General features: G+C 36.3%; 2 protein-coding genes across 3 annotated transcripts; one reads left to right on the forward strand and one right to left on the reverse strand.

Annotated features, from left to right (window-relative positions):
• Window positions 1-139: 139 nt before the first annotated feature.
• On the reverse strand, window positions 140-8973 carry LOC125859573 (outer envelope protein 64, chloroplastic). The gene is made up of 13 exons (XM_049539340.1): window positions 8579-8973; window positions 7848-8000; window positions 7543-7667; window positions 6853-6978; window positions 5009-5191; window positions 4791-4935; window positions 4280-4448; window positions 3174-3308; window positions 2853-3053; window positions 1922-2049; window positions 1787-1838; window positions 988-1057; window positions 140-671 (listed from the first exon to the last, which is right to left on the reverse strand). Exons 1-13 carry the CDS (start codon window positions 8779-8781, stop codon window positions 589-591), a joined length of 1773 nt encoding a protein of 590 aa, XP_049395297.1. The 5' UTR covers window positions 8782-8973; the 3' UTR covers window positions 140-588.
• A 1319-nt stretch (window positions 8974-10292) lies between these two features.
• Window positions 10293-14947, forward strand: LOC125860383 (zinc finger protein VAR3, chloroplastic). Of its 2 annotated transcripts, none has more exons than XM_049540327.1 (7): window positions 10293-10730; window positions 11293-11410; window positions 11555-11898; window positions 12637-12693; window positions 13431-13547; window positions 14417-14515; window positions 14591-14947. In XM_049540327.1, exons 1-7 carry the CDS (start codon window positions 10360-10362, stop codon window positions 14706-14708), a joined length of 1224 nt encoding a protein of 407 aa, XP_049396284.1. In that variant the 5' UTR covers window positions 10293-10359; the 3' UTR covers window positions 14709-14947. The 2 variants fall into 2 exon arrangements, with proteins under 2 accessions (XP_049396284.1, XP_049396283.1); XM_049540326.1 differs by lacking the exon at window positions 13431-13547 and adding an exon at window positions 13774-13890.
• Window positions 14948-15590: the final 643 nt, after the last annotated feature.

Raw genomic sequence — 15590 nt, forward strand, 5'->3', positions numbered from 1 at the left:
AGTATCCTATATAATACACCAGATGTGCCTATTCATGTATCACAAGTACACACTTTTAAATTTATCCCGGAAAATATCACCCATTTTAAAAATAATTTCACATGTTAAACCTTTTGTTTTACCCTTCAGCACAAATATCTATTAACTTGGTTTAAACCATTTTTATTCAAACACCATGTCCTGTCAAATACTGCGCCAAAATTGGTACAGAGGGAGTAGTGCACTGACATCAAAAGCCTTATAACGTTTAGGTTTCAGTACTCCAAATAATGTTTGTTCCAAAAACAATTAAATTGGTTATGTAGAACGATGAAGTAATAGCTCGAAAAGTTACAATTTGAATGCAATATCTACTAACAAAATTGCACTAGACATCAAAGCTCTAGTATATTTTTAAGCTGTAGCCGATATCTAAGGGGTCGCTCTTCATCTTCAAAGTACCACGTGAAAGAAAGAATTTTGACGCTTGCCTTCATTCCTCGTATTTTCAATCTTCCATTTATCATATTTCTGCTGAGATGACCTGCTTCGACACAGAAAGGGTCCAGCAACAGCAATCATTCTAAACATGTTTACCTTCTAAAGGAACTATGGAAACCACTTCTTCAGCCTGTCAGCAGACAGAGATGCTCTTTTGTTTGTTGGCTCAAGAACTAGTGCGTATCTGAAATCTGCAAAAGATAATAAGGAAAACTAGAGTGTTAGAGAACACTGCAAACAGTAGTTTTAGGATGGACAGGTCATCTATGAGTTCCCGAGAACACGTTTGTTCCAATGACTAGGTACAATTTTCTTCGAGCACAACCAAACCTTTTTGCACATGTTTTCTTATTAAGAATCCAACTAAAGTAGTCCTAGTTGACTTAGACCTTCACAGACCATCCTAGACTACTTTTTTCCACAAATGTGCCTCAGGTGATGTGATTCAGCCGTAAAGTTTGCTCATGAAGGAAATAGGAATTAACAGCTGACGTTGTTGAGACTCACCTTCAATTGCCTCTTTGTGGTAGCCCAGCATTTCTCGTGCCGTGCCCCTTCTTAAGTAAGCCTTGACATTCTGTGGAGAAGAAACAGCAAGAATGTTTCACCTCAGAAAAGCATATGACACGTAGCAAGACCAAGATACTAGCAATTGAGAATCACAAGCTTCAGAAAGGTGACAATTGTATAGCATTACTAGCTTCTACCAGTCATCACTTTTTACCATTAAATGCAGAATACTCAAGTCCACAAATAAACTTCATTCCTCAAACTCAAGCACAGTACCCAAAACATTCTTCCCAGATCTCCCAAACCCCCAAAAGATAAAGTCGACCAATAATTAACTCTGTTTCTATCTCACATAAACCTTTTCCAGGATCACCCAAGCAATAGAATTTCTAAAGACACTAGAAACTCAATCACACGACACACTAATAAACGCCGGGGAATAAGAAAACAATTTGAGCTATTTTCTGTAATGTGAACAGGTCACAATGAATGACACTGAAACATAAACTAGCAAAACACACGGGAGCTGGTGAGGTAGGAGACCCCACCATTAATTTTTTTGAGTAAGGAAACAGTTGTATTAAAAGAAAAACTTACCACCAGTAAAGGTGTTAAGAACAGAACTTTACAAATCCCAAAAGAATATATCCATCTTTTTCCAAAAACCTTCGATCTTATACATTGCCTAATAGACCTACCAGGTCTCCTATTCCCTCCTTCCCCCCACCACACACACACACACATTCCATCTACACCAAACGAAAAAGAACAAACTAAGATAGCTAGGAGGGCCCACCTTCTTATCAAGATCAATGGCTTTACTGCTATCAGCTTCGGCTTGGAGGAAACTGGAAAAGAGAACTAAAAATTAGAATATACGAATTTCACAAACACGGTAACAGAAATGGGGGAAAATGGAGAAACAAATTACTTTCTCATCTCCAAATGAGCTGCAGCCCTGTTGCTAAAGTATGTTGCACTGTTACCATTGAGTTTGATAGCCTCTGTGTAGAAGCCAATGGCTTTCTGCCACTGTTTCTCTTTAAAGGCTTGATTACCCTGTGAAAAATCATATTGTATAAGAACCAAAGCTGTGAATATTAAGGGAGCTCCAAAATAAACCAAAAAAATGACAGAACAAAGCAATAGTGAAGGTGCATTAGCAGAATAGCCAGCTTGTCACTTTCACTAGATAATTATAAGTTTCTAACTCCTGAGCTCTAATGTTATTTCAAATCAAGCTGACTGCTGGGCTCGGCATTGCTCCAAGCTTAACATCACTGAGTTCCTGCCCTTAGGCTTATGACTCCATACTATAATTCTTTCACACCCAGCTAAATGACTGAAGAAACCTGGTCACATCAACTTATTCCTTTCCAGAATTCTGTCAGATAGGATATACAACACTTATTTGCTAATGTTCCCTAATTGAGGATGAACCCACATAACTGATATAGTGTGCTAAGGGGATCTTCAGTCTGCCTAAATTCTTTTATTTTGGTATGCTAAGGATTCATCTACAAATCCTTGCCCTGACAAACAGTTTCAGGCTTTCAGCACTGGAAAAAATAAAATAATGGGCATCATGCAAATGCTAATCTCTTGTGTAAGCACCAGGGTACTGTGCATCAAAAGAGAAAGGCTTGATGCCGAAAAGTGAGGTAGTTTAGGAATACAAGTGAGCAGTGACAGGCTAAAGAAAAAACATCAAGCAAACAAGCACAGAAACTTGATCCCAGGTACATTTAGTATGCATAGCCTATAGCAGATAAAGTTGACTGATCAATATGGCAATCTCAACATTCAAGAAATAGACAGCAATGTCACGCAAAAAAACCCACAGCAGATTATCCTTTGTGTACCTTTTCTTTAGCCATTTCGGCAGATGTTTCCTTGCTCAAGGCATTACCAGATGCTGATGATTTTGTGGCTAATTCTGCCTGTTCCTGGAGATCTGCATACATGGTCTGTATGGTGTCGAGCAAAAATCTGTCACCTCCCTGCCTTGCTACAAAGGACACAGAAATTGGGCATTTATCATGAAATCCCATCGGCACGCAGACCTACAGTAGGGAAGCATATAGGATTAGAGAAGTCTGATTCAATGCTGGGTTGATCAACTACTTGAGGCCAATTTAAATTTCTGTGTGCTTGGGGTCCAGAAGCACCAGAGAGTCATTCACCTGACAGCCACCTGACATGCTAGCTATGCTTGAAAATGAGCATGACCTAATCTGATAGTCCTCAGATTGAATCTCCTTTGCACCAGTCTTTGGAGGAGGCTCGGCAACTGTGGGGATGACCAAAATTCCATCATCCTATTGAAACAGTTCATTTTAGAAAGATTAAGATGACAGCATAAGACAGAAGATATCAAGATACTACTCCAGTATGATTACTTTAACATAATAATAGCAGGGAAACAACAGCAGCAACTTCATAAAATTAGCTGAGATTGAGATATTTAGTCAGGTAGATACTAGGCTCTGCCATTAAAAATATGTATATAGATCATGCATGGCTCAATGTTATATTCTCAGATAACATTTCGTTAAACATGAAACAGTTTTTTCCCTAAGAGGGTTATGAAATTTACATCAGGTTCAGCATCAAAAGGCAAGAAAAGCATCATTCTGGTAGGTTTGCTATAAATGTCACCTATCAATGTAGTGATCCTATCGTGTTTAACAGATATTCAGCCTCATTAATATACTCCATTTGATATTGTAAATAACAAAGAAATGTTTGCCAATTAATGGTCAAAAGGGGTCTTAAATGTTACCAACTAACCTTTACAGTATGATATGATGAAGTACTAACTGAAAGTCATAAATCCTTATAGACAAGCATTTCTGTGAAGGATTTTCCACCAAATCAAGGGGTAGGTTGGAAAGAAAACGGGCAGTCCCATCATAAGAACATCAACTTAACATATACTACTACTCCCTCCGTTTCACAAAGAATGATCTAGTTTGACTTGGTACGAAGTTTCAAAAAATAAAGAAGACTTTTGAATCTTCTGGTCCTAAATTAAAGTTATGTCAAATGTACAAAATTGCCCTTTAATCTTGTGGCCTTAAACATGCCACGTGGTAAACTGAAATTAAAAGTTAAAACGTTACCAAAAAAAGAAAGAGGTCATTCTTTTTTAAACAGACTAAAAAAGAAAGGAGGTCATTCTTTTTAAAACGGAGGGAGTAATACTTATTCAAGGGATAGGTTGGAAAGAAATCAAGCAACCCATTATAAAAAAAACAACATCAACTAAATGAACACCAGTACTACTTACTTTCAAAAGATCATTAAGAGCTGAGCGCATTTCGTTCCTAATTGCATGGCAGCTATCAATATTTGTATCTGTGATTTCAAGCGCACCTTGCATTTGGGAAGAAATAACAGGGTCCAGATTGGGCTTTGCAGCATTGATCCACTCCAGATGATTTTGTTTGAACTCGTGTCTGTGCACAAACAATAAAAACTAAATTTAGATATGTGAATTACCACTCAACAGATACCAGGAAGATCACTCATGTGTAACATTAGAAGCACCAAAAATAGATGAGACAGAGTAAGAAATACAATAGAATTTTCTTGGTCAAAAGCTCATAACATGTATAGAACCCCAACCCTTTCAAGCAAGTAGGTGACCAAATATATATGCTTTAAAATGTGGCCAAAACGAACACAAACAAGATAACGTCACGACTACTTTTGCAAGCTTCCATCAGATAACGTACTCCAAGCTTCAAACCAGTAATAACTGTGCCTAGTGATCTCTGTGGCATCAACCTACATCTCACCTCCTAAGCATATGCATAGCATATGATAGCAAATTTGTTGATGAAGATTTTCTTTCACCATTGAACTTTTTGTCAGCAAACAGTTTTAAGCTTGGAACTTTTGAGTTTAAATAGGCTTCCAGATTCTCATGTCTTAGGATTTGTCCTGCAAGAGGTGATTTTCAGAAGGGGTGTAAAAAAGAAAAATCTCATCAGATGCACAGACTACAAACACATACTTCCAAACAGCTTTTCGACAACTTTGGTCACTGCTTGACTGACGCGATCACCAGGAGACTTTAGTAACTGAAAGCAATCATCAGCTATCACAACATTCCTTGGATTACGTTGAGCAGCAAATGGAACCTGCAGCAGCACATGCCCGACACGGCGCAATATGCTAGGATCTCTTGCAAACCATCCTGCAGTTGGTCCAAATTCACTAAAAGCTAAACATAGAACACCAGATAAAACTTATGTTGCTCGGACTCTTCAAAAATGTCAACGGGTGCGTGTCCGATTCTCCAAAAGTAGTGTATTTTTGGAAAAATTGACACGGGTGCGGCATCGAAAGTGAAGAGTCCGCGCAACTTAGGATAAAACAACATATGGCATTCAACTTAATTATTTTGTAAAATCCATATATATCTAGATTATATTCCAGACTTAACAATAGCAATATAAAATGTTCATCAAGAGATTCCGACATAGTGACCTACATCTCTCCCACCTTCAACCCTATCCCCAGAAGTCAATGGTCCTTCCCATACTGCTCCCTTGGGTTGGAGGTGGAGAGTGACTTTTACTCGAGGATATCCAATACAAATCCTGTACTGACCAGTATCATGTCAGATTGCTGACACCAGTATTCTGGAGATGAAGGATCCAATTAACATAGATACCGAGTTACCAACACATCCAAAGGCCACAAAAGATAAGATATAAAACCTAATGGACTTTTAATTTAAGTCATCCCCATCGCGTTCTCAATTCTTTTTTAAAATGAAGTGAACATTTAAATTAAACCATTAACAGTCAATCTCATTGTTTCAACCAAAATGACTCGAGAACTCATAACTTTCATGCAGTGTTATCGAAGGCGAAAAGCGCAAAAAAGCTCTAAGGTCCGTGGGGGCTTTAAGCGCAAATAAAGCGTGGGCTTTAATGAAAAAAGGCACAAACGGAGAAAAGACCACAAATATGTATATATATATGTTTAGTCCAAGACTAATAATTATAAATATGAATGACAAATATACAACCAAAGAAATTGAAAAAAAACTATGATAATGTAAAATATCAATTATTTAGTGTCACTTCTTCATAAGAGGCTCATTGGCAAGGAAATGTTTGCCTTAGAACCTTGATGACAACACTGAAGCGCACATAAAGCAAGGCAAAGCGCTCAACATGTTTTGAGCTTCGCTTCAGGGCTTAAGCGCACCTTTGATANAAGTGCAAAAAACTCTTAAGGTCTGTGAGGGCTTTAAGCGCAAAGCACAAATAGAGCATGGGTTTCAATGAAAAAAGGCGCAAACAGAGAAAAGACCACAAATATATATATATATATATGTTTAGTCCAAGACTAATAATTATAAATATGAATGACAAATATACGACCAAAGAAATTGAATTTTTTTTATGATAAAGTGAAATATCAATTATTTAGTGTCACTTCTTCCTAAGAGGCTCATTGGCAAGGAAATGTTTGCCTTAGAACCTTGATGGCAACACTAAAGCGCACATAAAGCAAGGCGAAGCGCTCAACATGATTTGAGCCTCGCTTCAGGGCTTAAGCGCGCCTTTGATAACACTGCTTTCATGTCATTCACTGGTAGTTTATATAAAATATTTACTCAGCAAGTAGCACTAGAAGAACCAAGAGGAATATATAAAACCAAAAGACGAGCAGATTATTCAAACCCCAAACAAAAAGACAACTTTTTCTCTTATCAAAAGGATATGACTCTTAATACAGTGACATAATACCAACATGTCAGACTCAAAAGACTCCGCAAAAAAAAAGGATTAAGTGAAGGTGAAAGATGTTAAGTTGAACTGAAGATGGCATGGACATACATACCAACTGTGTCAAGACTAGCTGAAACAGGAATTATGCCGGTGTGAGAAACTGTCCCATGAGATGGCCGAAACCCTAAAACTCCACAGTATGCGGCAGGTACTCTCACACCTCCAACAGCATCAGTACCTGGATCACAGATGGTACTGTCTTAGAAGAGCTTATCAGTTATTACCCTGTATTCATTTCGTATAAACCTGATGAGCTAAAGTGAAAAAAGAACCTGTCAATAAAACCACAAGCATGCTTTTCTTCTTGATTGTTTCTTTTAAATTTTGCGGCAAAAAAAATAAATATTAAATGAGGTCAAGGAAGTTTGTGCTTCTCTTGAACGTTACCTTACCATCATTGAAGTCCAAATTCATGGCAACTTGTCTTAATCACTTTATTACCTAAATCAATCAGTTGCTGCTATACTTGGTCAAAATAGAAGCTAGACCATCTGAATCGAGATCGAGTTAGAAGATTCATTAGATAGCCTGTCCACTTACATAGAAAGTGATACTTCTAAGTTTCTAACAACAACTAAAAGATGTTGCAGATTTCAAATGTTCAGGAGGATGTACACCAGCCAAAGTCCAAGGGGCTCGTTCTTTATATTGTGACTCAAAATTTACCTAAATAGCAATGCATACTCAAACCACAAAATGATAACCGATGGACAAAGTGATTTTGAGACGCAAAAGAACTCACCCAAAGAAAAATCAACAAAATTTGCAGCCACAGCAACAGCAGCCCCACTAGATGACCCTCCGGGCATCCGTGCAGGAGCAGCTGGATTTGTTGGAGTATCAAAATGTATCTGTTCACCACTAATACTGTACAGTGAAGATGACAAGAATGATCAACATCACGAGAAGGATTCTAAATTGCAGCATAAATATGTGTAACATGACACAAATGGAAATCATCCCTTGCCAAAGGATCAAGAAATCCAGGATCCTACCAATTTTAGAAAAGAGTTCTAATTTTAACCAGTGGAAAGTTCAGGAACAAACCCAAATGCCATGTCATCTACAACAGTTCTTCCAGTACATGTGGCTCCTCCTTCAACAAGTGTGGTGACCACGGTGGACGTCTGATTAGCAGGTTCGTGAGTCCTTGACCAGTCTGGGTTCCCAAACCCTGTCACAAATCCATTGACATCGAATCTGGACAATCAAAATTCGATATGACTTCAGTAGTTCTAAAATAAGCAAATGAATTTCGAGTAGAGAACGAGACAAGTAAATGAAACATGAGAAATAGTAACTCAAAAATGATAAAAGACAAAATTGAGAAGGCCTATATTAGACTCTCCATCCTAGCGTATAAATCAGCAATAGTAACTCAAAAGTGATGAAGACAAAATTGTCAGCATACAGAACTATGTAATTTCCAGAATCTAGTTGAAACAAGACTATTCATTTCAGCCATCAAGGGCAGAATCCAAACCTCACACTCAAGGAAGACTGGTTATACAGTTACAACTTACAAAACCAAACATCCACTGCACCTCAATCTCAAATTATTAAACAGTGGACTTTGGTAATCAAAATCCTCTATTTTCATATCAAATCCTCTTTATTTGATTTTTCTGTATTTGAGTATAAAAATTAAATCTTTTTTGGTTGGTGGGTCGAGTTTTACAATAAGTCTAATAGTTAGAAGAGAAATTTACGTACTACAAAAGAAACAATAACAAGAACAAAAACTAGAGTTCCCAATTCTCTGGAAATAAGAAGCTTACACATCGGATATGGCAAAAGAAAGACCAGTCAGAGGATGAGGAGCTTTAGGTGGAGGAGGCTGAGGCGGTGGCAGAAGCTTTAGACGTTCAACAAAGGCTCCAAAGTCAGCTTTAACAGCTTTTTTTAGCTTTCTGGTCATTATGAGTATTCCAGCCAATCCTAATCCCAACAAAACCCATAAATTTGCTGACTGTGACGCCATTTTTTCACCAATGAACTCTCTATTGGATTACTGTATTTGCTCAAAGATTGATTTTTTTGTAGCGACGCTCAGTTTGGGGGTTTGTTTATAATACTTTCTTGGATTGTTGTTTCGCACAGGGGAGTGGGGGTGAGGATAGAGCAGTGGAAACCTAAAAAGAAGGTAACATTCAGCTGGGAATGGGATTCAAGAAGTTGAAGGGAATTGTGAATCTTTTATCTTTTATGTATATTAGCATAAAAGGTATGAAATTTTCGCAAATGTTACAGGATGACCCACTAAGTTTCGCCTATATTTAGATAAGCCCCGTTTCTTTGGAAAATATTTGTAAATTATTAATAGGTAGACTATGTAATCTTGGTTCAACTGAAATCAACCACCACCTTTTATTTATGACAAAACATATAAGTAATTATATTTATATTAATTATTTCGATCTTTGTGCATTACAAAAATAGCAAGAGAAATGGATAATTGACTAATTAATTATTTCTTTATTTTTCAATCATTTTTTCACTACTCGATCAATATTTTAATCAGTATTAAAGCTATTTGAATACACACGAATAATGTAACTAAAGAAAATATTTTATGATGAAGAGGTAATGTATGGGTTCACAATTACACCTTTGCATATTAATATCAAAATGCTAAAAAGATAATTACATTGCTTTATAATTCTACTAATCTATATGCGACTGTTTTTAATGATTGTAAGTATCTTATTTAATTGTTGGGTGATCTAACATTGTTCTACATTTATATAGAGCAAAATAATCTTGATAGATAAACTGCATATATGACTACGTAAAAATATTAACATCAAATATAATACAGGTTTTTAGAATCTTCTTTCTTTAACTATTACAAAAAAATAAATAGCTTAAACAAGTATACAAGCCACATAAAAAACAGTCAATAATGTCATAATTTAATCTGTAACCTTCATTGGTTGCCTTGGGGACAATTTCTCTCTTAACTGTGCAAGAATATGAACAAAACAACTAAGCAAGAAGAATAGTAAGAAGAATTGCTTAAGGTAGTCGCTTCTATTTTTCAGATTTATTTTTAATGATTTCCTAAGTTTCCGAGAGATACTGATGAAATCACATTTTGGAACACATCCTCCTGCTGCCCACTTTGCTTCTACTATAGCATGTACTACTACTAATAATTGTGTTAGGCCAATTTCTGGTATATTTTTAAATTTTGATTTAGCTAGACTTTATAATATTACAATATTTATGTTGCACCTAACTTTTTTGTAATTTATGTTATACTAGATGAATATATAAACTAAGTTTTTTATGACTATGTTAACTTTTAATACCATACTATTTATTTCCATCAATATCAAGACATTATTACTTGTAAAAATAATGAAGCTCATACAGAATTTTTTCAAGAGGGACGAAGGTGCAAATACCTTTTCTTTTCTGTTTTTTCTTTTCACCCCCTTAATTTTTTTCAATTGCTGTTAATCTCATTTGAACTCCAAAACCCTATCAAAAACCCTATCAAAAACCCTCTACTTTCTTCAACCTCAGCTGCCATGGTTTTCTGAAAAAAAAGCTTAAAATGTCAGCTTCTAGATTGTTCTTTCTCCTTGGAGCCTCTACTGTTCGTAACTGTAACAAGCCTACGAATATCTCTTCTCCATTCTCTCCATTTCGCTTCACAAAGCCATTGCTATCCCCTGTTGTACGGTTCCGCAGTTACAATTGTATCTCAGCTACAATCGAGACCAATACAATCGAACCATTGGTCAGTCCTAAAAATCATCCATGGCCAGAATGGGTTGCTTTCGTGGACCGTTTGAAAGGCAAAGGATACATTACAGAAAAAAGTTCGAGCACGGGTGAAGACGGTGATGGGAGTATTTATACGGATATGAATTTGTTGAAAGATGCATGCCTTAACTTCTCTCGCGACCGTTCAGACATTTTCAAGTGAGAAAGCTACTGCTTTTTTTTAAAGAAAAAAACATTTTAGCAGTTATAGTATACCTTGTTCGTCAATGAAATTAAGTAAAAGGGTAAGGAATAAATGTGTTACAGTTTTGAAAGTTGCAAATTAAGATACTTATAGGCTCCCAAAAAATGGAACATCCTTTGAACGATTAAATGATACTAATATATTTGTTGTCTCCCATTTGGCTAAGTTTGCTGGTCGAAACTTGAAATTTTGAGTTTTTGAAGTTGTGTTAGGACATACATTTTAATTGAAGAAAATTTGAAGTGTTGTGAGTGGAAGTTAAGTTTCAGAGCCAAATGCTAGCTTAGTTTTCTAAATTTGAAGAGGCTAGAACAAAAAAGGAAAAAAGTGGATAATGATGATAATAAAGGCACATGAAATAACCCATTTTGCTGGGAAGTTGTCTATATTGGTTGTCAGAAACTTTTCTAAGTGTTAGCTTCTCGAGGAAAATCATAGACCATAATATCTGTTGAGACTGTGTTTTACAATTCCCACCTTGCCTGAGATTATGAAAGGATTTGTTATACTTTACAGAAAGTTGTCCACCCAAGATATGCAGAAAGTTGTGGAAAAGGGCTGTCCTAATCTATTCAGGAAGGTTGTTAACTCTGCGAAAAGGTTAAGGATTCATCTAAACCTCGATGAAGGAGAGGTGAGTTGCCTTTTAAATTATTAGATGTCCTTGCTTTTGAATTTCTTTTTCATGGTCAAGTTAGATTGATTGCAGTTCAAGGGTCATTTGACTTCTCTCTGTGAATGTATTCTTTGAGGTTTTATGTAAGGAGCTTACTTGCAGGTATGTGGTGCTTGCAATTTCCGTGGATCATGTGATAGGGCTTACTTGATATTAAAGGAGTCTGAGGGTGTCGCGCGTACTGTAGATATTGTGCGAGTCTTGCTTATTTATGCATTCGATTCTGCGGTTATATCAAGTGGAGCAATGCCTCCTGGTAGCGAGCTTATCGAGGTATCTGCAAGACAATTGCTCTCAGAGTTGGTTGAATTAAGTGAGACACCTATTGATCCTGATCATCCAACACCTGCCCCCAAGGCTTCTCCAAGAAAGAAACAGTCTGTTGGCTCAAGGACAGATGGTCTGGAAGATGTTGAAATGAAAAGAAGAGATTTAACTGGCCTTGAGTAAGTTTTCTTGGAGGTTATAATGATTCTTTTTCTTAAAAAGAAAATACTGGACTTCTTGCAAGGTATAATGGAACTTATACACATTGATTTTAATAGTGTAATTTATATGCCTTTATATCAATATTTTAAGAGTCCTTTTGATATAATATAACTTGTACGTCTCTTATTCTGGACTACAAAGGTGTAGGCAGGACAGCATTAATTTTATCTAAACTTGATTAACCATAGGACACACCCATTGTTAAAAATGTGTGGGATTTTATGCTTTTCCTGTAACTTTTTCCTCCATTCAGAAGCTCCAATTTCATCCAGCTATTTAAAGATGTGTGGGCTTTTATGTTCTACTATATCAAATTCGAACGTTTGTTGTATAACTGTTAACTAATAAATGCAAATTGCGCAATTCAGCTTAAACTTTAAGCGGCCAAGGATAAGGCGTTGTAAGTTTAGAAAATTAGTACCATACTGGTGTGGAGTGCAGATATGGTGGTTACTGCTACTATTGTGTTCAGTGGCTGCTCATACTGATTTATTCAAGTGAATAATCACACTTCTACCTTATAAAAAAATGCACCTGTAAGATGTTTTGAGTTTTGATTTGAAGATTTCATGTTTCCTATTTTATGATTTTTCTTGTTGCTTATAAGCTAAAAAATGCATTGGGATGGGATACATTGTTATATTCTAAGATGAATATTTTGATGCTCACTGGAAATGCACCATGCTTCTCTGTAGGGGTGAAATGTCTAAAAGAAATGTTGAAATGAAGCAAGGAGATTGGGTCTGTTCGCAGTAAGTTCTCATTTACTTTTGGCATTCCTGATACATTGTGTGCATGTTTATTTGTGTTTTACCTGTATATTTGATATGTACTCTATAATTCTATCAAGTATTATTAGGGACTTCAAAATCAAGCTTTCCATTGAATGAATGGTCTAAAGGACCCCCACTTTTAATTTTTGGGGGCATTTAGTAAGCTCTCCACCTTTTTGCTGTTTTCCCACCAAATATATCTATATATCTTCTTAGAGCTTCAGGCAACTAAATTATCTTTCCTTTTGTGAATGACAAAAATTTCAGTTGATATATCAGAAAGGGCTCACTGAGTTGACTTCTCTATGTGTTTGTTTTTTTCTTATCCTGTGGACTTTTCTGATGCTAGTAAATGGATTTGGAAATAGAAAAGGCATTTTTGATTTGCTAACTGTGCTTATAACAAACAAATTGTGTTAAGTCTTTTCACTGATTGAATTATCATAGTCCCCATTTTCCTTTTCCCTTTTTAATTTGATTTGGTAACCTTCTTTTAGGCCCACCACCAAAACCTCCAGCCACTGCCATTCTCTGGGCAACAGTGGGTTTTCCACCTTCCCACCCCCATTGGTGACTTGAACGCCCTACCTAATGGCTAAAGTTGAGGAGCTCTACCATTAGAGCAACTCTCCCTCGTCCTCTTTTTTTCTTCCTTTCTCTAGTGTTACTTCCTTGTGCTCATGTTCCTGGCATGTACTGATATTGACTTGCTGCAGGTGCACTTTCATGAACTTCGCACGCAATGCACAGTGCCTGAGATGCAAATCAAAAGGACCTAGTCGAGATGCTCCTGTGGTTAAAGAAATGAATAAGGGAGATTGGAATTGCCCACAGTATGTTGCATCATATGATTTACTACCTGCTTAAAATAATCTCAGAGTTTATCAAAAAAAAAAAATCCTACAGTTATGAAGCATTAAAACCCCACTTGTCAGATTATATAGTTTCATAGATGATGATTCCACTATGGATATCAAGAGTGCCTTCCTCCTTTTATAACTCTAGTGTTACGTCCTTGTGCTCATGTTCCTGGCATGTACTGATATTGACTTGCTGCAGGTGCACTTTCATGAACTTCGCACGCAATGCACAGTGCCTGAGATGCAAATCAAAAGGACCTAGTCGAGATGCTCCTGTGGTTAAAGAAATGAAAAAGGGAGATTGGAATTGCCCACAGTATGTTGCATCATATGATTTACTAGCTGTTTATAAAAATCTCAGTTTATCCAAAAAAAAAAAAATCCTACAGTTATGAAGCATTAAAACCCCACTTGTCAGATTATAGAGTTTCAAAGATGATGTCTCCACTATGGATATCAAGAGTGCCTTCTTCCTTTTATAACTCTAGTCTGAGCTATTGAATTCACTGGCCTACTATAAATATAACCGAGCACTAACAGCTTAAAAAGTGACTTTGAAATATACTTATCTTTTTTTTGAATTCTCAAAAAATAAATAAATATACTCATCTTTTCTCTTGATAAACTAATGTTAGTTTGCTTTATACATGCACGTATACCTACTGCAATATCACATTGTACGCTTATGATTAGGAAAAACTTACTCTTCTATAATCTGAGAACAATATAAGATGTTATTGTCCTGCACACGTTGTCTTTATGGCCTTCCAACTTATTTTCCCTTCTCCTTTTCAGTGGTGTTAGTTCTCAGTTCTCGTCATTTTTTTTTTTGGTCTCTGTAGATGTACCTTCATGAATTTTGCTAGCAATACCAAGTGTTTACGCTGCCAAGAGCAGCGTCCCAGGAGACAGCTGAATCCTGGAGAATGGGAGTGCCCCTCGTGAGTAACTTTTGTTGATTCTGCATGTCTCTGTTTTGTGGATTCTACTCATCATACTTCTGGATTCTTGTACAGATGTGACTTCTTGAACTTCAGAAGCAACATGGCCTGCAAGAAGTGCACTTGTGAACGTCCCAAAGATGCAAAGACACAGTCAAAATATGAGCAGCAACTTTGGACAAAGCCTTACTAATGTAGCTAAAGATCACAGCTAATACAGTCGGTTGAGGATATCATCACAACAAAAAATAGTTAGACACAGCTTTTTGGTGCTTCAGGTGAGTGGATATGGCAATGGGAATAACATATTTCTTCCTCTCGATGTTACTTTAGCAATTAAGAGATGTTTGTGAAGTTTTAATTTATTTTTTCGTGAAAATAGTTTGTAATTATAACATACTGTAGAATCTAATAAACAGTGTTTCATGGCCACTTTTTTGTTTTTTTTAAGTGTAAGAATATATTGATTTATGGGTTAATCTGTTCTTCTGGAAATTTGTTGTATGTGGGAGCATATCCAGAGTTTCCTAGAGTTTTTAACTTTTTACTTTCCTCTGTTTCAGTTTGTTCACTTTGTCTTCCGCGTGATGAATTAAGAACAGAGGCAGATACAATTGATAATAGTAATAAAAAGTGAATCATACAAATACTGTGTCATCCAAACGTCTTAAAGCTTTTGATTGAATAGAACTGAGCAACATCTCAGGGACAATCTAAAAAGAAAACGGACAAGGTTTAAACATGCTATACATGAACCAGAACTTATGAACTTTAATTAGGAAATTTAACTGCCTCAAGTGTTGTACACAATCTATCACCTAATGATTTCATTCAGAAGTAAGAAAGATGCCTGGATCAAACTTGCGTGAAACTCAATTATTTCACTGTCTGTTGCGTTAGATAGCTCGAAAATTGGCAGAGCGGATTATTCAAATTTGTCACCATAATTACTATTCTGAAAATAATTTCCCATGACAAAATAAGAACAATGAAGGAAATTCCCAACCGTTTGGCCAATCATGCTCTTAATTAAATTGGGAGTGAGTCAAATTTATTTTATTTTTTTGGTACTGTA

The sequence above is a fragment of the Solanum stenotomum genome, chromosome 3, assembly GCF_019186545.1.
Source record: "Solanum stenotomum isolate F172 chromosome 3, ASM1918654v1, whole genome shotgun sequence".
NCBI classification, from domain to species: domain Eukaryota; kingdom Viridiplantae; phylum Streptophyta; class Magnoliopsida; order Solanales; family Solanaceae; genus Solanum; species Solanum stenotomum.